Here is a 26,008-nt window from a genome sequence, read left to right as displayed (position 1 = left end):
TTTGCATGTTGAATTTGTCTTGTCTAATGTGACAACCGGAAAAATTATTTAAAAGCATTTTGAACGTAACTGTTGTCTTTTATTTTGAAGGCCCGTTCAAAATCTACCCAGCTAAGCCACTTTACAGCCTTTTTCTTCCGACTGAACTGGGTAGATCTACCCAGTTCAGTCGGAAGAAAAAGGCTGTAAAGTGGTTTAACTGGGTAGATCTTGAACGATTCTTCAAAAGTAAAGACACCAGTAGTGTTCAAAATGCTTTTAAATAAATTTTCCGGTTGTCACATTAGACAAGACATTTTCAACATGCAAAGTATCCAGCAAAAATGATTTTCGTAGTAGCCACTCGTAGTAGTAGGAAAAACAAAATTTCGTAGTAGCCACTTGTAGTAGTAGTAGGAAAAACAAAATTTAGAAGTTGAACAATTAACATTCGAAAAAAAATAAGCATTGTTGCTAGCAAAAATCAATACAATTTTGCCCGTTTTTTATAAGTAATCACTCGAAATGATTTCACCCAAATATTTTGTTCCATTTTACAGTTCATTAAAAGTTATGTAAAACTGATCGAGAATCACTCTTATTTACAACACGGCAATGGAAACTGACGCTTCTGGAAAAAATATTTGGTAATTTTACCAATCGTTGCATTTCATGAACAGGCGTTTTGTGCAATATTTTTCATGTATTTTCTTAAAGTTATGCAATTTAATTATTTTTGAGGTAAATTTCTGAAAAATTTTTATTTAAGATATTTTCTGTATCACTCTTGCTAATCGAGATATTTTAAAAATCAATTGAGATAAAAATTGATAAACTTTTAATGACTTCGATTAGCTTCACTATTAAAACAATGACTTGATTCAGCTAAAACAATTGTAAAATAGAAAGAAAAAGCTATATAGCAGACTTTTGAGGACTCATAAGTAATTGTAACTAAAACTGGTCAAATTCTAAGAATGTGTGCTCAAGTTCTCACATTTTTGACGAATTTCTCCGTCAAAATAGAAGCAAACTGTCTGTCAGATACATTTCTTTTAACTTCGCAATTATGAAGGAAAACCTTGTGGAACTGAAAATTGGATGCTCATAATTTATGAGATAAAATTTGATGAATTCGGTATATTTCGTGGTGATTACCACTATTGAAAAAATTAATAAAAAATAAATAATAATATATCTACACAAAGATTTTTCCACCATTGAGATTGCTTCTACTCAAATGCTTTTACTGTAAAAATTGTAAATTAGTAAAAGTTTTCACATTTGATATATGAGGAAACAACTTTTAATTTCATTTTCGATTCTACTTTTGCGTGACAGAAGGTACATTAGACAAGTAGATTGGACCAATTTTGCGATGACTCACCAAAACAATTTTTATTCAACATAGGTGACAAGTTTTAAAAGTTTTCCTGTTTTGGCAACGCACCTATGCTATGTTTAGCTAAAAGCGAATAGGCATATTTTTGTTGTCACATATGAAATTCTTTCGCAAAATATTCTTGTACGAAATGCATTTAAGATAAAAAACGATGTGAAGTTAACTTTGATTTAGTTTGGTTGCTGTACGAGAGCAGAACGGCCGACCTTTTGAACAATATTTTTTTAGTTGTTACTGTTGAGAATATTATTTTCACTATTGAAACAACTTTCTCTGAAGGAATTGTACATTAAAGATAGTATGTCAGGTACCACTGACCGAGCAATGATGATTGACATGTACGTTTATTCACAAAAAAGACAAGTTTCGAAGAAAAATTATTTTAGTTTCACCATTGATAAATTTTCCAGCTTCTAAATGAGATAAATTCTTATTTAAAGCAGTTGCATTCGCTAGGATTTAAAAAAAATGAAAGTGAATATCTTATGATATGAATTCTCTGAATATATATTCGTATGAAAAGTTGTTTCTATCAAAATTTAAACCTAAATAACTTGTTAAAACTGAGTGCAGTTTATCAAAAATCAATTAGTTTTGGTCCCATATTAGTTATCACTATTCAGTCATAAATAACTTTACTTCTATTAAGGTGGAACACTTCAAAAAAAATTTGTTCCGTTAATGAAAAAAGTTGTGTAAAATGAAATGAAATCCAAGTAATTTTGTTTGAATTTGCCTTTTGTAATGTTTAAAATGTACCGAAAAATAATCATTTAAAGTTGTTTGACTAATCAAAACTACCCTCAAATGGAATTAGTGTTTAAAACATAAAAAAGTAAATCTCTTTTAGTAAAAAAAAGTAGTGCATCTTTTGTCGATTTCACTTTCTTAAATCCTAGCGAATGTAACAGCTTCAAATAAGAAGTTATCTCATATAGCTGAAAAATTTATCAATGGTGAAACTAAAATATTTTTTTGAAACTTGTCTTCTTTATGAATAAACGTATATGTGAATCTTCATTGCTAGGTTAGTGGTACCTGACATACTATCTTTAAAAGTACAATTTGTTCAGAGAAACTTGTTTTAATAGTGAAAATGATATTCTCAACAGTAACAAATAAAAAAAATTGTTCAAAAGGTCGGCAGTTCTGCTCTCGTACAAAAACCAAACTAAATCGAAGTTAACTTCGAATCGTTTTATATCTCTTAAAAGCATTTCGTACAGGAATATTTTGCAAAAGAATTTCATATGTGACAAATAACAAAAATTTAAAGTCTTTTCGCCTTTAGTTAAACATAGCATAGGTTCGTAATCTTAATTCCACGCTACATTGCGAAAACAGGAAAAATTTGTTAAACTTATCACCTATTTTTTTCAAATGTTAATTGTTCAACTTCTGTTCCTCCTATAATACAAGTTTCCAAGAAAGTAGCAAAGATTAAAATTTTTGAACTGCCAGAAATTTTTCTTAAAAAATTTCGTTTTTCCTACTACTACTACTATAACTACAAGTGGCTACTACGAATCATTTTTGCTGGCTACTTTGCATGTTGAAAATGTCTTGTCTAATGTGACAACCAGAAACTTTATTTTGAAGCATTTTGAACACTACTGGTGTCTTTTCTTTCGAAGAATAGTTCAAGATCTACCCAGTTCAGTCGGAAGAAAAAGGCTGTAAAGTGGTTTAACTGGGTAGATTTTGAACGGGTCTTCAAAAGAAAAGACAACAGTAGTGTTCAAAATGCTTTTAAATAAATTTTCCGGTTGTCACATTAGACAAGACATTTTCAACATGCAAAGTAGCCAGCAAAAAAAGATTTTCGTAGTAGCCACTTGTAGTAGTAGGAAAAACAAAATTTTTAGGAAAAATTTCTGGCAGTTCAGAAATTTTAATCTTTGCTACTTTCTTGGAAACTTGTATTATAGGAGAAACAGAAGTTGAACAACTAACATTCGAAAAAAAATAAGCATTGTTGCTAGCAAAAATCAATACAATTTTGCCCTTTTTTTGTAAGTAATCACTCGAAATGATTTCACCCAAATATTTTGTTCCATTTTACAGTTCATTAAAAGTTATATAAAACTGATCGAGAATCACTCATATTTACAACATGGCAATGGAAACTGACGCTTCTGGAAAAAATATTTGGTAATTTTACCAATCGTTGCATTTCATGAACAGGCGTTTTGTGCAATATGTTTCATATATTTTCTTAAAGTTATGCATTTTATTTATCTTGTGGTAAATTTCTGAAAAATTTTTATTAAAGATATTTTCTGTATCATTCGTGCTAATCGAGATATTTTAAAAATCAATTGAGATCAAAATTGATAAACTTTTAATGACTTGGATTAGCTTCACTATTAAAACAATGACTTGTTTCAGCTAAAACATTTGTACATTAGGAGAGAGAAAAAGATATATAGCAGACTTTTGAGGACTCATAAGTAATTGTAACTAAAACTGGTCAAATTCTAAGAATGTGTGCTCAAGTTCTTACATTTTTGACGAATTTCTCCGTCAAAATAGAAGCAAACTGTCTGTCAGATACATTTCTTTTAACCTCGCAATTATGAAGGAAAACCTTGTGGAACTGAAATTTGGATGCTCATAATTTATGAGATAAAATTTGATGAATTCGGTATATTTCGTGGTGATTATCACTATTGAAAAAATTAATAAAAAATAAATAATAATATATCTACACAAAGATTTTTCCACCATTGAGATTGCTTCTACTCAAATGCTTTTACTGTAAAAATTGTAAATTAGTAAAAGTTTTCACATTTGATATATGAGGAAACAACTTTTAATTTCATTTTCGATTCTACTTTTGCGTGACAGAAGGTACATTAGACAAGTAGATTGGACCAATTTTGCGATGACTCACCAAAACAATTTTTATTCAACATAGGTGACAAGTTTTAAAAGTTTTCCTGTTTTGGCAACGCACCTATGCTATGTTTAACTAAAAGCGAATAGGCATATTTTTGTTGTCACATATGAAATTCTTTCGCAAAATATTCTTGTACGAAATGCATTTAAGATAAAAAACGATGTGAAGTTAACTTTGATTTAGTTTGGTTGCTGTACGAGAGCAGAACGGCCGACCTTTTGAACGATATTTTTTTAGTTGTTACTGTTGAGAATATTATTTTCACTATTGAAACAAGTTTCTCTGAAGGAATTGTACATTAAATATAGTATGTCAGGTACCACTGACCGAGCAATGATGATTCATATGTACGTTTATTCACAAAAAAGACAAGTTTCGAAGAAAAATTATTTTAGTTTCACCATTGATAAATTTTCCAGCTTCTAAAGGAGATAAATTCTTATTTAGAGCTGTTACATTCGCTAGGATTTAAGAAAGTGAAATTGAAAAAAGATGAACTGCATTTTTTTAATTAAAAGAGATTAACTTTTTTATGTTTTAGACCCCAATTCCATTTGATGGTAGTTTTGATAAGTAAAAACATTAATTGATTATTTTTTGGCACATTTTATACATTACAAAAGTCAAATTGAACTGAAATTACTTTTTTGGATGCTTATATGTACCCTTAGAGACCAAAACAGCTCAATTTACCAACAATTTTATTTCAATTTACACAACTTTTTTCATTAACGGAACAAATTTTTCTTGAAGTGTTACACCTTAATAGACATAAAGTAATGTATGACTGAGTAGTGATAACTAATATGTGCACTAAGTTAGCAAAATGATGACCATTTAAGTAAATTTGTGTTAGTTATCACGTTTGATACATCTATTCCTATGTAATTTTTTGTAAATAAGGAGAGAAAGTGATTTACAATTGACTTTTGTTAACTCACTGGTTTTCTAAGGGTCCAAAACTAATTGATTTTTGAGCAAATGCAGTCAGTTGTTACAATATAATTAGGTTTAAATTTTTATACAAACAACTTTCCATAAGAATATATATCCAGAGAATGCATATCATAACAATTCATGTCCAGAAAGAGAAAACTATCTAAAACGCCCCAATAATTATTTAATTGTAAAAACTTTTACGAAAATGTTGCTGTTTTGGGTATTTCACAGCCGAATTGTTTTCCTTGTGGTCTTTTTCTATGCAACGAGAACGATAAGAGATCTAAGTTGACCTACTAACGTTTGGTTGTCCATAGGTACAATATGTTTTCAGAGTGGCTGAACTGTTAATCTTTTGGCTATTTGCTATCATTTTTTAATTTGAGAAATACAAATAATGATATACTATTCACCGATGACATTTCATTTGTATTTAGTTTTATCAAAATTAGTAAACTTTAGGCAATTTTTAAAAAAATGACAACTGTTTCTTGAGGCTGTCATTTGTTTTGGTAATTCAAAAGGAAAACAAAGAAAAGTAAATTAAGTCAATGACATGGAAGTGCTAGTTTTTCAAATAAAAAGTGTAAATGTGGTGGACCTATTCTTTCTTTGCTCGCTTAACGACCCATTTAACTTAAAGAGATTTTGTTTCCATGGACAAATTGAATACCTAATTTTTTTGTATAAAAATTTATGTCAATGATATTAGTAAACCAAGTTTTAAACACGTATTTCTAAAGAATTTTGCTTCAGGACGCCACTAAAGCCTTAAATCTTGAGCGGGATTTTCAATTCTTTTTGGTAAGACACAAAGAACTTCGCTTTTCGTTTTTTTCAGAGGTCTCTATAAAGTCCAAATTTTTTACTCTCATTCACCACCTTTGTTGCTATATCTACTAAATCATCTTATGTACTCACTTAATGAAAAGCCAAATTTTTTGCGCTTGCTCCTAACTGATAAGCGTATGCGAGTAATATCATTTTAATAGACGTCAAATGATGTTGAATGCTTGTCAACTGTAAACCTTTAAAATCTTTATGATCTTTCAACTATAATCTTTACACTCAAATGCGGCCTAGGGTCCCCTGGAAACCAGAACGATAGCTTTGCCGCACAAACTGTTTCAACTTTTTCAGGGCATTAACGTTTGCAGTGTTGATTTTTTTGGGAAAAAACTTTTATATTTATGGGTTGATAAAGGATTTAATAAAACAGCTTTATTTGAAGATCAATTGTTTCTGGGCTCGAACTGGTTGTCTTCACAAGAACGTTTTTGTCAAACTTTAATACGTTCTAATTAAACATCTTCTGTGTTCTGAGAGGAACAAGAGAGGAGTTACTGTTTGCAATAAACAGTGTTAGTGTTGTAAAAAAATACTTTACGATGAAAAAACATCAGATTGTACAACAGTTGTACAATTTGTGTCGGAATTGAACATAAACAAACCACAATTTGCAATTTTTTGCAATAAACGAGATTGATTCAACCCGTCATATCAACCAGGAAAAAATCTCTTTCCTTTTCATTTTGTAAATAAAACATTGAGTCAAACAAGGTAATCTTCATAAAATCAAGCAGTTACTTGAGGTCAAATGATGTTGAGGTCAAATGGTGTTGAATGCGTGCCAACTGTTGAATGCGGTACTTCATGAGGTCAAATGATGTTGAATGCGTGTCAACTGTATATAAAATTTACACTCGAATGCGGCCTAATGGCTCCTAGACAACTGAACGATAGCTTTGCCGTTAAAACTGTTTCAACTTGTTCAGGGTATTAACGTTTGCAGTGTTGCTTTTTTGGGAAAAACTTTTATTATTATGGGTTGATTGATAATGGATTTAATAAAACAGCTTTATTTGAAGATACAATTGTTTCTGGGCTCGAACTGTTTGTCTTCACAAGAACGTTTTTGTCAAACTTTAATACGTTCTAATTAAGCATCTTTTGTGTTCTGAGAGGAACAAGAGAGGAGTTACTGTTTGCAATACGCAGTTCTTGTGTTGTAACAATATACTTTACGATATTATTACATAAGATTGTACAAAAGTTTTGTACGTTCGCAGAAATTTCTGCATATAAGTAACAAAGCTTTTCGTCTCCTCAACACTATTATGAAGAGCTTCAGTAAGCGCCCTGATTACGAATACGGTGTTTTATCTTCGCAGCTCCTGTTCAAGTGATCCTTATTAATTTCAAATTTCAACAAACTGTTTTTGCTGTTGCGAGGAAAATTTGTGTCGGAATTGAATATAAACAAACCAGAATTTGCAAATTTCAGTAATAAACGAGATTGATTGAACCCATCATACCAACCAGGAAAAAAGAAAGCTTTCTTTCCTTTTCCTTTAGTAAAAAAAACATTGAGTCAAAAAAGGTAAACTTCATAAAACCAAGCAGTAACTTGAAGTCAACAGGAATAACTGGTCTGAAATTTCCATAGGCGTCCAATTCTTATAGTTGACATACAAAGAACTTCATTTCTCCTCGTGTTTTTGAGAAAGCTCCCTACAGATCAAGTTTTTTTTACTCTCATTCGCCACCTTCGCTGCTATATCTATTAAATCATCTTACATATGCTTTCAATGAAGAGCCTGGTTTGTTGCGCCTGTTATTCCCTAGTACGATTATGTAATGAATGGAATTTCAATTGATGTGGAAATGGTGTTACATTTTTTCAACGGTACACAATCTTTACACTCGAATGTGATTTAATGTCTCCTCGACAAATGAGCGATTAGTTTCGCCGTTAAAATTTTTCAACTTCTTCATAGTAATAACGTTTGCAGTGTTACATTCTCGGAGAAAAACGTTTATAATTATGGGTTGGGTAATGAAAAAAGTAATATATTTTATTTGAAGAAAGAATTCTTTAAGGGCTTGAACTGGTTGTCTACCCAGAACATTTGTCAAACTTTGATACGTTCTAATCTAAACTCTAAATATTTGCAATAAAGAAGTTCGAGTTTGTGATTTTATTATACAGATATACTTTACAAAAGTATAACATCAGATCTGATCAGTACGTTCGTAGAAATTTCTTCAGTTTGTTAAGAAACAGCTTTTTTTCCTCAACACTATCAATAAGAGCTTCAGTGATAGTCATGATTGCAACTACCGTGCTGTCTCTTTGGAACACCAAGTCAAGATATCATTATTGCTTTCGATTAACCGCATTGGGTAACCAGAATGAGGAGCCAAAACTATGATTGTGTGATTTTTAGTCCTACTTCGATACTATACACCACTCTCCGTCCAAGTTTGGGTAAACAGATCCGAAAGGATCAATTGTAGTGCAATGTTCTATTCAGTTAAATACACATACTAGCCCTCCATATCTAGAAATCTCTCCACTATAAGAACGAGGCTTAAAAACTTACAATCCTCAATCAATTGAAAACCCTATAATCCCGATTGCAATCTTAATCCTATGGCATAATTGCTGATCCTCCTTTCCATACCCGGATATCCAAATGATAAAACAGTATCATAAAACCTCCGTGCAGTACCTAACCTAATATATTAGCTCAAATCTCCACCCTTTAAAACGTTAGCAGATATTCAAATAAAATCTTTATTATCCCTAAGTAAAAAAACAATAAATTATCTCGATGCAACACTACACTCCTATGCCAATTCAAATTTTTATTATTTTAGTCTTGTGAATGTATTTAAATCTATAACCTATTGTCCTCACGCCCTATCTAGCCTTATTTGTGTCGGAATTGAATATAAACAAACCAGAATTTGCAAATTTCAGTAATAAACGAGATTGATTGAACCCATCATACCAACCAGGAAAAAAGAAAGCTTTCTTTGCTTTTCCTTTAGTAAAAAAACATTGAGTCAAAAAAGGTAAACTTCATAAAACCAAGCAGTAACTTGAAGTCAACAGGAAAAACTGGTCTGAAATTTTCATGGAATTTCAATTGATGTGGAAATGGTGTTATATTTTTTCAACGGTACACAATCTTTACACTCGAATGTGATTTAATGTCTCCTCGACAATTGAGTGATTAGTTTCGCCGTTAAAATTTTTCAACTTCTTCATGGTAATAACGTTTGCAGTGTTACATTCTGGGAGAAAAACGTTTATAATTATGGGTTGGGTAATTAAAAAAGTAATACATTTTATTTGAAGAAAGAATTCTTTTAGGTCTTGAACTGGTTGTCTACCCAGAAAATTTGTCAAACTTTGATACGTTCTAATCTAAACTCTAACTATTTGCAATAAAGAAGTTCAAGTTTGTGAGTTTATTATACAGATATACTTTACAAAAGTATAACATCAGATCTGATCAGTACGTTCGTAGAAATTTCTTCAGTTTGTTAAGAAACAGCTTTTTTTCCTCAACACTATCAATAAGAGCTTCAGTGATAGTCATGATTGCAACTACCGTGCTGTCTCTTTGGAACACCAAGTCAAGATATCATTATTGCTTTCGATTAACCGCATTGGGTAACCAGAATGAGGAGCCAAAACTATGATTGTGTGATTTTTAGTCCTACTTCGATACTATACACCACTCTCCGTCCAAGTTTGGGTAAACAGATCCGAAAGGATCAATTGTAGTGCAATGTTCTATTCAGTTAAATACACATACTAGCCCTCCATATCTAGAAATCTCTCCACTATAAGAACGAGGCTTAAAAACTTACAATCCTCAATCAATTTAAAACCCTATAATCCCGATTGCAATCTTAATCCTATGGCATAATTGCTGATACTCCTTTCCATACCCGGATATCCAAATGATAAAACAGTATCATAAAACTTCCATGCAGTCTTAACCTAATATATTAGCTCAAATCTCCACCCTATAAAACGTTAGCAGATATTCAAATAAAATCTTTATTATCCCTAAGTAAAAAAAACAATAAATTATCTCGATGCAACACTACACTCCTATGCCAATTCAAATTTTTATTATTTTAGTCATGTGAATGTATTTAAATCTATAACCTATTGTCCTCACGCCCTATCTAGCCTTATTTGTGTCGGAATTGAATATAAACAAACCAGAATTTGCAAATTTCAGTAATAAACGAGATTGATTGAACCCATCATACCAACCAGGAAAAAAGAAAGCTTTCTTTCCTTTTCCTTTAGTAAAAAAAACATTGAGTCAAAAAAGGTAAACTTCATAAAACCAAGCAGTAACTTGAAGTCAACAGGAAAAACTGGTCTGAAATTTTCATGGAATTTCAATTGATGTGGAAATGGTGTTATATTTTTTCAACGGTACACAATCTTTACACTCGAATGTGATTTAATGTCTCCTCGACAATTGAGTGATTAGTTTCGCCGTTAAAATTTTTCAACTTCTTCATGGTAATAACGTTTGCAGTGTTACATTCTGGGAGAAAAACGTTTATAATTATGGGTTGGGTAATTAAAAAAGTAATACATTTTATTTGAAGAAAGAATTCTTTTAGGGCTTGAACTGGTTGTCTACCCAGAAAATTTGTCAAACTTTGATACGTTCTAATCTAAACTCTAACTATTTGCAATAAAGAAGTTCAAGTTTGTGAGTTTATTATACAGATATACTTTACAAAAGTATAACATCAGATCTGATCAGTACGTTCGTAGAAATTTCTTCAGTTTGTTAAGAAACAGCTTTTTTTCCTCAACACTATCAATAAGAGCTTCAGTGATAGTCATGATTGCAACTACCGTGCTGTCTCTTTGGAACACCAAGTCAAGAGATCATTATTGCTTTCGATCAACCGCATTGGGTAACCAGAATGAGGAGCCAAAAATATGATTGTGTGATTTTTAGTCCTTCTTCGATACTATACACCACTCTCCGTCCAAGTTTGGGTAAACAGATCCGAAAGGATCAATTGTAGTGCAATGTTCTATTCAGTAAAATACACATACTAGCCCTCCATATCTAGAAATCTCTCCACTATAAGAACGAGGCTTAAAAACTTACAATCGTCAATCAATTGAAAACCCTATAATCCCGATTGCAATCTTAATCCTATGGCATAATTGCTGATACTCCTTTCCATACCCGGATATCCAAATGATAAAACAGTATCATAAAACCTCCGTGCAGTCTTAACCTAATATATTAGCTCAAATCTCCACCCTAAAAAACGTTAGCAGATATTCAAATAAAATTTTTATTATCCCTAAGTAAAAAAACAATAAATTATCTCGATGCAACACTACACTCCTATGCCAATTGAAATTTTTATTATTTTAGTCATGTGAATGTATTTAAATCTATAACCTATTGTCCTCACGCCCTATCTAGCCTTATTTGTGTCGGAATTGAATATAAACAAACCAGAATTTGCAAATTTCAGTAATAAACGAGATTGATTGAACCAATCATACCAACCAGGAAAAAAGAAAGCTTTCTTTCCTTTTCCTTTAGTAAAAAAAACATTGAGTCAAAAAAGGTAAACTTCATAAAACCAAGCAGTAACTTGAAGTCAACAGGAAAAACTGGTCTGAAATTTTCATGGAATTTCAATTGATGTGGAAATGGTGTTATATTTTTTCAACGGTACACAATCTTTACACTCGAATGTGATTTAATGTCTCCTCGACAATTGAGTGATTAGTTTCGCCGTTAAAATTTTTCAACTTCTTCATGGTAATAACGTTTGCAGTGTTACATTCTGGGAGAAAAACGTTTATAATTATGGGTTGGGTAATTAAAAAAGTAATACATTTTATTTGAAGAAAGAATTCTTTTAGGGCTTGAACTGGTTGTCTACCCAGAAAATTTGTCAAACTTTGATACGTTCTAATCTAAACTCTAACTATTTGCAATAAAGAAGTTCAAGTTTGTGAGTTTATTATACAGATATACTTTACAAAAGTATAACATCAGATCTGATCAGTACGTTCGTAGAAATTTCTTCAGTTTGTTAAGAAACAGCTTTTTTTCCTCAACACTATCAATAAGAGCTTCAGTGATAGTCATGATTGCAACTACCGTGCTGTCTCTTTGGAACACCAAGTCAAGAGATCATTATTGCTTTCGATCAACCGCATTGGGTAACCAGAATGAGGAGCCAAAACTATGATTGTGTGATTTTTAGTCCTTCTTCGATACTATACACCACTCTCCGTCCAAGTTTGGGTAAACAGATCCGAAAGGATCAATTGTAGTGCAATGTTCTATTCAGTAAAATACACATACTAGCCCTCCATATCTAGAAATCTCTCCACTATAAGAACGAGGCTTAAAAACTTACAATCCTCAATCAATTGAAAACCCTATAATCCCGATTGCAATCTTAATCCTATGGCATAATTGCTGATACTCCTTTCCATACCCGGATATCCAAATGATAAAACAGTATCATAAAACCTCCATGCAGTCTTAACCTAATATATTAGCTCAAATCTCCACCCTATAAAACGTTAGCAGATATTCAAATAAAATCTTTATTATCCCTAAGTAAAAAAACAATAAATTATCTCGATGCAACACTACACTCCTATGCCAATTCAAATTTTTATTATTTTAGTCATGTGAATGTATTTAAATCTATAACCTATTGTCCTCACGCCCTATCTAGCCTTACTATATCAATTTAAATTTTCGCTCAATTACTTACTTGCGGATAATCAAACCTATACTATTTTCTCCACGACAAAACTACCCTAATGCCCCCGTACAATACTGAGCCCTACGATTCCGTTTAAAATTTTCGCCCTGTTTCCCAATTGCAGATAGTCAAATCTATGTTCTCTTATCCCCATTGCAAAAGCACACCCTATAATTACCATGGAATACTATACCCCATTATCCCTATTCAAATCTTCACCCTTTTACTCGTTTGCAGATATTCAAATCTATAACCTTTCATCCTCATGTCAAAACTATACCCTAAAATCTCCATGCAATAAACTCACTACCTACTATCCCCTGTAAGAGTAAGATAGCAACACTATTTTCCCATGTTTAATTGAGATAACCCCCTAATGTCCTGTGTTTAGGGTTATATTCCCTTTTATCACCATGCAAATCTAAACCTTAACATCTTTTTTGCAATAGTATACACTATTATACCCATGATAACAAAATCAATAGAAACCCTATCCCTACTTTTCGCATGAAGATATCCATACATATAACCTATTATCACCACGACAAAACTATACCCTATAGTGCCCATGCTTTACTTTACCCTACAATTCAAATTTTGAACCTAAAATCAACGTGCAGACATACAAATATACATCCTACTATCCACATGGCAAATCTATTCCCTATTATCCCATGCAATAATATATCCGTCAATCCGAAATCAAATTCTCACCCTATTATCGACTTGCGCATATTCAAATATCCACCCTAATATCATCATGCAATATTAAAGCATATAATCAAGATTCAACTCTTAACCCTTTTATTCGCATGAAGATAATCAAAGCTATGCCCTATTATTACCATGGCAAAACTTTACCATATTATCCCACGCATTAAACTGATTTTAATTCGAATGGCCTAACACTACCAGGTAAACGCTATAAATGTAATTCCCCGCTCAAAGTTTATCTCATGTATACCCTATTATTCCATGGTTAAGGATCATTCCATATATCCCCATGCAAATCTATACACTATTATCATGCATGGGATTTATACCCTATTATCCACATGGCATGATAGCCCCTTCCTAGCGCGCTATATGAATACTACTTACGTGCTTGGGTAATTTAGTTTCATTTTTTCTTCGTTGATAATTGCAGACCAAGTCCTCATTAACTCGCATTCCAACAGGCTCAACAAACTATCTCTTTGGGATAATAATACATTCGACTCTTTCAATCGGCCTTATTTTATCTTACGACAGTCTGAGGGATTTGATTTAATCGAATGTTTTATAGTCTCCTATACAGTGACATGGTCGCGGCCCGCAATAATTATAGCATAATTAATTTAGCTTCCTTTCTCTTGAGAATATAGATGGCAAATTGTTAAAAATAGATACCATAAATTTGGAGACCTATAGACGCAAAATTAGAATGAAAATAACATAAACCGACTAACGCCGGTCAAATTGCTCTCGAACGCCTGGCGATGCTGCGAAACATTTTTGGTACAGAACATCTGCATAAGAAAAATTTGCATTAAAATATGCACCCACTAATCTGCTACTCTGGGGCCACTCACGGAAAAGATCCAAAAAAAGACGTTTACCATAAATGGTTTATTTAAACTTTGTTCAAGAGCAATTAAAAACACCTAAATAATCAACAACAAAAAATAATCGCCCTAATATAGTAAAATTTGTGCGACTTATGTATTGTTTCTAAACAGCCATCAAATAAGGTTAAGTTAGAGTGAGATATGTTCAGTTGACATCAACTCCCATTAAAGCAAGCAAGGTCATTTTTATAATCAGAAGTCATTTTGAGAGTGAGAGTAGCCACGAGAGAGCCCAAAATATTCACGTGAACGGGAATACTCACTACAATATGAGTGGAGAATGACGAGCGGCCGTAAAACCACTGGCTTTTTCACCACACTTCCTATTTCAGCGTGAATAGGCTTCCAGCGAAATCATATGATAAATACTGTAATTTTGAACGTGGCGAAAGCTCGATTGGGCGAAGGCAATTTTCGTAGCCATTAAGCAAAAGGTTTCAACTAACCATTTGTGAAAATTAGGCAAAAGCCAATTAGACCACTCATAAACGGTACTTCAAAATCTTGTCAAAGGTTTAAATAAGATTGAGCGTTTGCAACATTTCAGTTTAGGTGCATCCCCAATTATGCCAATATTGTTTCTGGAAACATTAAACAACCTTTCAATAATTTAGAACAAAACAAAAAAATTGTGATCTTACTCTTTCCCTTGTAACGTCTGAAAAATTAATATCTAAGATATTTTGGAGAATGGTAACATTGATGTGAAGGTTTGAACAAATTGTAAAATTTATAAGCCCTTTATTAGCTCCGTTTCATGTAAAGACAATTATTGGGGGCAGTTGAGTACATTATAACGTCAAGTGCACTTTGAGGCAACGTCTATAAGTGGTTTGATTAGGCAAATTACAAGAATCTAATTCCTAAAGGAGAATAGGAGTGATACAACCAATTGTGCGGATCACGGTTATACCAAATTTTTTTAATGCATTTGCTGACTTTCTAAAGAATGGACAGCTTTCAGACAATTTTTTCTTAATAATTTCCATTTCAGAGAGTATTCATGATAACTGAAAATTCATGCTACAATTAACGTACTGGCTTCCTCTTTCTACGTCTAAAGCCGCACCCGCACTTTTACTAGCAGTGGAGCCTTTGTCATCTAAATTGGAGCCTACAAGTGATCCAGATATTATCTGGTCACCAGCAGTCTTCACATCAGTTCCACTGCTTCGAGAAGACATTGTGCCTCCGGTGTTGCGCTTTCGACCTCTAGATTGGTGATAGTTTTGCGGCCGACTTGAGGTCGCACTACCAGGCTGAGATGATGGCATTCCTCGTCGCTCAGAAGCCAAAGTTGACTCACCCTTATAACAGCAGAATCATAGCGAGTTATGATCTATAAAAAACGTCATGGAAAACTAACGTATCCATTACAGAGAGATATAGAGAAAATAGCAGATGCAGAAAAAACGAGCAACGTAATTGTAATGTTAGAACAAATATTTTGAACATAGCCGGCAGATTGCCGGAAAATAGCTGCGATAGACGCTAGCGGCTTTCCATGGAATTGAAACAACTAAAGAAATGAGATAGACAGATTGACCACCAGTCCTTCAATAGACCATTAGACTTTTTGGGTTGGATTCGAACTGTCAATTTTTTATGAGACACATACTCTGATACTCAAGAATTAGGGCATGTACGTTTGGCACTAATTAGATGAACATTATTGATCTTAAACTAGTAAATGTTCATAAAAATTAAAGTGCTTTTTGGGAGTGAGGTAATTCACGCAATTTATCTAAAAGAAGAGCAAATGACGAGACGCAAAGCACTAAAAGTCACTGAAATTGAAAAAGTCAATGGTCGCAAAAATCATTGACGGAGACGAATTAAAAACCATAGCAGGCCAAGTCCTGAATTACAATCCAAAGAATTGATTTGGCTTTGACCAGACAAAAAAGCCTTGTTAGATGTCCAATGAGAACAATTAGTTTGACACCCTTGAGATCAAGCAATTTTACCGCAAGGGACTCAGCTCATTTTTTAAGACATGTTCACAATCAAAAACAACGTCTAAGAACTCATGCTACTAATTAAATTCCGTTGTTTCTCATTATCAACCGATGAAACCTGTCATTAATGAGGTCAAGTGATAAGACAGTAAATAAGCACAATAAATACTTGCAAAACTAAAAAATATACTAATAGTTTTTTTTTTAAAAAAGCGGTCAGCATATATTCAAAAAAGCGAAAGCTATGAATTGAAAAGATTTCAAACAAAAAGAAAAGCTTTTCTAGAAACCAATGACAACGTTAACAAAGTTAACAACAAAAATAACAAAGTTAACAACAAAAACTCAAAAATTCAATAATATTTCTTAAAAACAACTGATATCAAAGTCATAGAAGGCATCCGCTTTGAACAGAAACAATTTAACCAACTAAAATCAGCAAAATAAGAGGCCTGTTATTAATGAGATTAAACGATAAGACAAAAATACAAAAATACCACCAAAACTCAAAAATTAACTTAAAATTTTTGAAAAAAGTAGTGTTAAAGTCAAGAAAACGTATAAGCTATTAACTCTAACAATTAATTATACTCTTTTGCGCCTCATAATCAACTACTGTGACATGTCATTGACGATACTAAGTGATAAGAGAACATAAAATATTTTTGAAAAAGGTCTAAATCAGATATTCTTTTATGTTTTTTGACAAAAAGTGTTCATGTCATAAAAAGTTCCAGCTGCCCCTTGATGAATTCTCGCCACTTCAACTAGGCACAATTAGAAAACATATGTATCATACTGAAAGCACTCAAGGAAGAGAAACTCTGAAAACAGAAGTCAAATTGACGCATGTGAAAAAAAATTCGCGCCCTAAACCAACTCTAATTTTCGCTCCCTTTAGTACTTCAGCGTTACTAAAATTACCACTCTAATTTGACTTCTCACTGACGTGAAAAAACCGGAAAAAAGCGTGAACATATCTAAAAAAAAGACAGCACACCACAAATACAATCCAAATCCTTTGCAGTGTAAAAAAACCACGATGTCCCCAATAATAGCCGCTATTGCTTCGCGGCTATTAAAAACAAATAAGCTGGATGCCCGATAAGCTTCAAACCCGATCTTCATAACATATTGGCTTTCAAACCCAATTTTTGGATCTACTCACCCCAGTTCTCCGTTTTTCAATAATAACATTTGTCTGCTTGGCCTTCGTATTGGCAAAACTCTGTGCCAACTCTTCGTAGAGCTGGACCCTGTTGTACACATGTATGTCCACTGTGGTCAGGTCCATGACCAGACGAGGCGCCTTTTCCTGGTAATACTCCATGTCAAACATTTTCCACCATCTGAAGGTAATAATTCCGTCGTAGATCGAGATTGAGAAGTCAGTGGTCGCAAGGTATAGGCCCCTGAAATAAAACCACAAAATCAGAGAGTAACCGACATAATGAATCGCTTTCGCATACAGCAACAAAAGATGACTGAAGACAAGGGAAAACAGACGGAACAGTGTAGTTCAAGTTTTTGATCCTTTTCAATTCTATCAAGGTCGTAGAGCCCGAACTAGGGCTCTTGTCTTCAATTAGACCAAATTTTCCCGCTGAAAAAGCAAAATAAATCTCAACTACCGCCATAATTATATAACATAAACAGCAGATTGCCGGGAAATAGCCACCATTATCGCCCATAACCCCGATTGGGATTGAAAGAACAGAAAAAATGGAACAGATTGACTTTTGTACAAAAACAATTTTAAGTTAATTTTTTTCATTTCATGTTAGAGTTAGACACAATGAGAGGATAGAAGACATAAAGGGCTAGTATCAATACTAAAAACATTACAGATGGTGACTAAAACTTGGAAAAGTTCAAGTAGCGGGCATCTGAAATTAGGATTTATGGGTTTATCAAGTTTCCATTTAAAATTTCGCTTTTCGGTACTGTCTCTGTTCATTTTAGATTGCTCTGCTGAGCCAATGGTGTTCAAAAGAACTTTGAGCAGAATGATAGAATAGTGAAACTAGTCTAGAAAGTCAAAAAGATTTAAATCAAAATGTTGAAAAAGCTGTGAACAAAGTCAAAGAAACATTTTTATTGGACGACGGGGAAAACATACCAAGAGAAGTCCTGAGAGTAGGAGAAAACCATATAAAAACAATCCAAAAAAAATCAAAGAACAGTAACAAGCAAAGTCAAATCGCAGCAAATGAACAAACACTAGTGGGAAAGCAAATTTTTGTTCAAATACCATGTTCTCTCTAATTTTAAATTAGATAAAAAAAGTTCACTCTGCAAAACTACTTGGTTTTTCGATCCACTTCATGTTTCGACGTCACCACAATCGTTACTTCAATGCGACTTCAACAATCGCTAAAACGTCTGAACATAACTTAAAAAGAAAGCACTCCAATCAAGATCAAACAAAGCAGGACAAGTCCTGATATAATCCAAGGAATTGAATGAAAGACTTCCAACTCCTGTACCTGGCCACCAGACGAACTGAAAAACGCCAACCAAACAGACAAACACAGATTTACAAAGTTAGAGAAAAACAAAAACGCAATCAGAGTGTATATACTTTTAGGATGTATATACTTTAACCGTGTTAATCTCCCAATAGCAACTTTGGCATCAGAATTTTCCAATTGGAGTAAAAACAGAAAAAAAACAGGTTGCCTAATTTCTCATACCCAACGCCCAATGTCATGAAAAACGGCACAGTTAATGCAACTACCAACTTTTGTGACTGATTCAATTTAAGTTCTACTTCTTAGAAGGTCTATTTGAGAAAGAATGGCTTCTGTGTGTTTTTCAAACGATTCAATATTTGAAGAAGTATAATAAACAGAGTCGGTAGATTGAAGGACAATAACGTCGAATAGAATGTTCAGACATATTTAAAGAGGATAAACAGCAAAAAGGTATTCTGATTTCAAATTACTTATTCTAAAATCCAATTTCAAACACTAATGTCTTTAGAAACAATAAAGCCTTCGAATAATGTAGCTGACCTCTATTGAATAGCAACTGCAGTTTTTATTCATAATTCGGATTTAATAATAATTTTTCAAATGCCAAAAATTAAACGGTTCACGCCGCAGAAAATTGCAACAAAAATTTCAAAGAAAAAAACATAGCTGGCAGATTGCCAAAGAGCTGCAATAGCTTCGTGGACTTTAAGTCTCGAAATGAATGACATTGAGACCTAAATCTCAGCAGTTTTCAAATGCATGTTTAAACACCTTCTGCATGTTTTGATGATCATGCAAGTCATTAAAGCGACACCTTATAAGACCTTATAAGCGACACCTTACCACAATTTTGTTAGAAGCAAATGCATTCTACCAGAAAGAAAACTTAATCCTGGGAAATGCAAAATTTTAAGACATTTGGGGACTTACAATGCATGGATAATGTCGCGTTGTTTGATCTATTTCAAACAGTTGTTTGAATAGCGTGATGATGAATAGCTATTGAAAGTGCGCTATTGAAAACTTACTCAATCCAAAATGCTTCCTGTCTACTTCATCTCTTCTAGAAACTCAGTTTAGCTACCATGCTACTTGATTTTCCCTTCAGGCAGCTGGGCTTTAATTAACAGAATGAATTCTGTAGCCGGTAAATTTAAAGTTCAAATCGACAAAGAAAAGGAACAAATGAAGCTGAAGCCCTTTCATTATTAACAGCATACGAAAATATCAGACATACCTGAACATGATTTTTCCAGACAACACCGACAATGAGAAGGAACCAAGGTCAAAGTCCATTTTAGTAGTCCTCGAAATGATGGCACTGATGATGAATCCAAACACGCGCGAATTGAAATAGAGTGCATATATCAACCACAATCCAAGAACAATGTTAACTATTACAAGCTGGAAGTAACTTTGCTCCGTTAGGTGACCATCGGGATCCGGTCGTCCAGGTTCAGGCGGTGCGGAAGAACCCAGGGATGAATTCCTGAACACTTCACTGGCAGGTGTAGCGAATGTTACATTGCCATCTATTTGAGCAGTCATTCTGATTGTGCAAAGGTATTGAACTGGGTCGGTTCTGCTACTTTCTTATTCGACAGGTCATTAGTAGCATGTGTGTATCTGTTCACTGAATCGACAGACCAACATCGCCACGCATAAACTTGTCCTGAAAAATTGAATGTTTGCGACCATAAGTTTGAAACTGTTAAAAACGATGATTTAACAACATCAGAGCCCATTCAGTCGCACAAAGCAGTATAATTCGATCACATTTCAATTCATTAACGAATTGTTGATTCGCTCCTCAACTACCTCATTATTTACATACAACAACCCTTTTCGGAACCGACGAAGACATGTGTGAATAAAATTAACCCATTCAACAAAGCCAAAAACAAGGAGGCTCCGTAATATGCGTTTGCACAAAATGTTTAGACCCCTCTAAACTGCAAAATTTACTTGATTCTCTAGCAAATAGAGCAAATTTTTCAACTTCAAAAAAGTAAATTATATTATTTCGACATCTTGTGACTTTAAAAACGATAACTAGACAGTCCGCGCATAACAATTTAACGATAGCTAATTCAAAATTTCACAAAAGAATTTTTTATCGTTGTCGAAGACACGCAATAGAAATTAATGCATAATATGAGAACAGTAACCGCTTGAAAAAATAAATTTTCCACTTAAGACTTTCTAAGAGTCAATAGGTAACCCCTTAAACCTTCTCTCTCGTAGTAAACTTTAAGCAATGGACGATTATATCCAAACGAAAAATGCCATACTTTCAGTGCCATCAAAACGAAAACATGCCATACTTTCAAAAACACCTTCAGAAAAGATGTAATAAAATGATACCAGGAAAACATTGAAGTGACTCTGGGTCAAAGTTTTAATTCTCTAAATAATGAACGGCACTTCTTAAAAATGGCTCATTCAATGAAAGTTTTGGGAACTTTTGAAACTTTGCAGATAAAACGGAAGCGGAAGTAAATAATTGCGATGACAGACGGTGTGGAGTGTCTGATCTGCTTTGAGAACTGATTTTCAAGAGTTTATTGTGGTGTGTCTTTTGGTATAAGCCTTCGTGGCCGTTAAACAACAGCTGACAAAGATTTGGTCTATAACCGCATTTATCATCAAAGTTATTTGTGGCACGATGAACTCAACTATGATAGCGGAACAAAAAGTTTGGAATCAAAAGTCATGTAAAATCCAAGTTAGAGATACGAATTTAAAGGTGATGATTAATGTGAACTATAAAAATTTGGAGTGCATACCAAGAAACGTATTCGATTAAACGTCTACGGGCCATTTACCCTCCGGCAAGCAATAGCAAAAGTTAAAAACGTTATAAAAATGAACATCATAAATCGACATCAGAAAATTTTAAGCTTCAAAAAGTTTGAGCTTGAGTGAATTTTATGAATCAGTTTGACAGGGTTCTCAACGTACTGTCAATAAACTGCATGAGTATTCATTAACCCTCCGCGGCCATGGAAGAAAAATCTGTCGTTTTCAAAAACTTTACACCGTCACAATGTGGGACGTTGCACCATACCAGTACTGGTATTGATGTTGAAGCCACTTCACCTCCACTCACATCCGCTTGGACGATCCAACCAAATGGCCAAATTCCTCTGGTTGTAAAATCTTGATAGAGCCGATCAACGGTGTTTCTTTATCTGCTCATTGGCTTGCTGCCATTTTCTCCACTTGTTAAGCTCTGGCACAATCTCTTTTGAACAAGCATGACCAATAATTGTCCAAAAGGGTCTGACTCCTTGAATCCTTAGCTAAAGACCGAAAGTTCTTGTTCGTCACAAGCTTGAGGCACAAGTGTCGTCTTCTCATCAGGAAAAGATTCGGTGTTAAGAGCGCTTAATCGATCAAATTGCTACCAGAATGGGCGTGAATTCTGGATTCTTTATTCCTCCGCTGTAACAGCATGGAAAACTGAAAAAGATAGCCGGCGGTTTCCGAAGACAACAATGCTTTGTTCAGCTGATTTCATGAGTCCTCCCAAAAATCCTCAAACTGCGGTGTTGAGGGTTCTGTTGTGACAGCTGAAGACGTAAGTAATCATTTTCTGGCTTGTTGTTTCGCTGAAAACTGTGTTTCATTGCCTGGCTGGCTTCAACAAAGTTTTTCGCGTTGTCTGAAACAATGACATCAGGTATCCTCTGGATACGAAAAGTCAAATAGCCATTAGCAAACAGTCAGAAGAGAGGTCCTCACAAACTTGCAGATGTACTGCTCTTGAGTTGAGAGTAGTCCGGAAAGCAAGAGGATGGTACAGCACCCATCTTCGGTCTAACATTGTCTGTTCGCCAACGTGTGCAGATGAAGCATTAACTAACCGAACTGCCTAGAGTTCCGCGAATTCCGACTATGATGAACGTTTCTTGGATATGTGCACCAACACGTTCAATTCCGTGATGTCTGCATTCGTGATGCGCTCGCTCGATGATCTTTAAAGTGATAATGAATGTGAACTGAATAAATTTGAACTAAATGACAAGACGAAAAGTTTGGGGTCAAGCAGCTACGGGCCGTTTACACTCCGGCAAGCAACAGCAAAAGTTAAAAACTTTATAAAAATGAACATCACAAATCAACATCAGAAATTTTTAAACTTCAATAATTTTCTTGAGCTTGAGTGAGTTTTATGAATCAGTTTGACAGGGTTCTCAACGTATTGTCAATAAACTGAACGAGTATTCATTAACCCTCAGCGGCCATCGAAGAAGAATCTGTCATTTTCAAAGACTAACCAATCTCACGTTGCACCCAATCTTATATTAGGCCTATTTTATGGAAAACCTGGATATTTAAGATTTGCTTAACTGTACAACAAAATTCCTTAACAACTGACAAAACATACTTTGCTGCAATGCTTTTTACATATATTTCACTTTGTATGAAATTAAAGATTGGATTAGAAAATGAAACAATTGGGAATATCAGCGTTTCGCTGATTTTTTCCTATAAGTCCACATTTCTTTTCATAAATTTCTTGGGAAAAAAAACAGAAAACTTTAAAATCTCATTTCATCTCCACAAAACAAATGTCGAAATACCTTTTGTGCAACTATTCTACTCTCCGAGGGATTTCTGATGATGAAACAAGCCAATACATGAATTCTGAACAGCACTCCCATTACCTAGCAGCCTAAACTACAACTTAAGTGACTGAATTTACTTACCCCTAGCAGAAATCCACAAATTTCAAACAAAAAAACAATTTAAAAATGATTTAGCCAAACTCAATCCGGGGGACGACTTCAGGGTGAAAAAATTAAAATTTTAATTAAGACTTCATTCAGAAATATATTATTTGAATTGATGTTCAGCAAAAAAAACACAAAAAACTAATTTATGCAACATTTACACACATTTCGCTACTTGTTCCCCGTATTAGTAACAAAGTTTCTTGTTAACAAAGTTTCTTGTTGCGTTTTCTTGTGCAAAGAACAGCAACTGTTTGACACAAGACATTAACACCGCAAAGGTTGTCCCAGATTAAAGGAGTCAGCATTCGAACATCTGGTGGCATATTATTACTACATTCAATTTTCAGACTATACAAAGCATCTTATCACTGAATTAGGAAGGCCTTGGAGAAACCTTTGCATTTAATGTATTTAATTAAGTTAAAGTGACAATACCAATAGCTACAAACTGGAACGATGAATTAAGCACAATTATGACTAAATGGAAACCCGATGAGGGCTCTTAAAGAACAATTTCATTTAGAGTGACACATTCATTTGACCTTATCTCTTTGAATTAAAGTAAACAAAAGTCAATTTCAAAGTGAGGAAGTCATTTTTGAGTGAGGCAAGTCACGTGTGATCAAAATTTAATCACGCGAATGAATAAAAAACTCGCTCCACTTAGAGTGATACATGACGCCACGCACGCAATTCAGTTGAAATTGCATGAACGAACGAACAAAAAGCAGATTTGAAGTGGTTGTGACGTCATATGTTGTGACGTCGTTACAAAAATCGCGACGAAATAAAAAAATCGAGAGAAGGAAAATAATAGCCCCAGCTACCGCTGTGCGGCTATTAGAAATAACGAAGCTACCTGGATGTCAAGATGAAAGATCTATTGCTTGTTGGAAGTAAAATTTTTGAGTTTTCCACAACCAGTTCGAAAACGTTTGCAATCAACGTTTATTTATGTGCAACTCATCTCTCGCATTCTTAAGTCCTCGCTCCTTTTTTTGATTCTGCACTTTAAAAAATGAGGCTCACTATGTGCGATGGCACCTTAAGTTCTCCATGATCCAAAATCTTGTCTCTGCTGTCTACCCATTGAAGAGATACACTTCCGTGCAAGAATTACTTCATATTTTGTTTTTAAACTCTGATAGATTCTAAAAAAAGAAACACGTTTATACAAAAAAGGGCGGAAACCAGGAGGTGATTATTTGTTTCACTGGAATAAACACTCAAAAAAGAAACGACAGACGAATAAAGTCTACTGCAATTTATCAAGTGAACGGCTAATTTCACCAAAAAAAACGAAAACTTAAATACAAAAAAGAAGATCTATACCGCTTTAAAAACTGAAACTCCATTCTCAAATTACAAATAAAAGTGAGAGCAGAATTTATTAAAAAAATAATATCGGAACTCAATTGTTAACTCAAATTGAGCAATCAAAATCTGATCAATGTCACGCAGAGGTTACCTAAGTTATCTAATCACAAGGAGATTTGTAAGTGACGACTTAGGTTAGTCAAGTTTGCGATTTTTCTAACAAACTGGTCACCAATTAATATAAACACAAAATGCAAAAAATCAAAATCAAAACCAATTAAAACAAGCACTTTGAACCAATTAAAACAAGAGATTTGAACATCAATCAGTTAGACCACCATCATTTTCATGAGATTACTTTGCGAGTCGACAAAACAAAATAGAGGGGAAAAAATTCCAAAAGCTGCTATCATTTTTGAATAAAAAATCAAAAAGAATTCATTGTCATTCGGACACATTTACAAGTTTCAATAGCGCCTTCTCAGAAAGCCAAGTAAAACTAAACAAAAATCAAATGATTGAAAACCATACGTAGTTAAAACTGGAAAATGGTCCAATTTTCTTACCATATTAAATGGCATCAAAATTATATCGATGATAAGCTATCGGAGAAACAAAACGCTATCTCATTATTGACCTATGAAGACTTTTATAGATGATTTTTGAAAAAGTTTAAACTCATGGAAACAATTAGCTATCAACTCCAGCCATGCACAAGCTGCTTCTATGCAACTACAGCTATAAGTCAGATTTTTCATTACTCTTACAAACCTAATGAAAAAATATTTGAATTAAAAACTAAAATTTACCATTTATATTTGAACAAAGAGTTACAGAACAATCAATACCATTAACGTTAAAAAAGGACACTGAAGTTTCTCAGACCTTGTTCGTTTACGTTAGAACATCAAAGAAACCTCTTAGTATTAGGAATTAGTGACAATGCAAAACAAACAAACAAAAGACAAGTTGTTAAATGAAAACACGCAGCGTCAAAGTCAAGAAAAACAGTACTCGTTCACAGACCAATATAGACTTCAACATAAAACCACCATGAAGACAAAATAAAAAGCTTTTATTGCAATCAATAATTCACATTGTGTAAATGAAACTTCG

At 33.7% G+C, this 26,008-nt stretch overlaps 1 protein-coding gene across 2 annotated transcripts in view; it reads right to left on the bottom strand.

The window, feature by feature from the left end:
• Window positions 1-20,504, bottom strand: part of LOC142334508 (bridge-like lipid transfer protein family member 1) — a 274,847-nt gene extending 254,343 nt beyond the window's left edge. For both annotated transcript variants that reach the window (XM_075382600.1, XM_075382601.1), the window contains exons 1-3: window positions 20,074-20,504; window positions 17,531-17,774; window positions 15,443-15,711 (exon numbers count right to left, since the gene is read on the bottom strand). In XM_075382600.1, the coding sequence (XP_075238715.1) occupies window positions 15,443-15,711; window positions 17,531-17,774; window positions 20,074-20,384 (824 nt within the window). In that variant the 5' untranslated portion in view covers window positions 20,385-20,504. The remainder of the gene's footprint in view (window positions 1-15,442; window positions 15,712-17,530; window positions 17,775-20,073) is intronic.
• Between the last annotated feature and the right edge of the window lie 5,504 nt (window positions 20,505-26,008).

This window comes from Convolutriloba macropyga, chromosome 2 (genome assembly GCF_964194025.1).
Source record: "Convolutriloba macropyga chromosome 2, txConMacr16.3, whole genome shotgun sequence".
NCBI lineage: Eukaryota > Metazoa > Xenacoelomorpha > Acoela > Convolutidae > Convolutriloba > Convolutriloba macropyga.
Note: the sequence above shows the minus strand (reverse complement) of the source record. Positions and strands in the feature narration are given on the sequence as shown.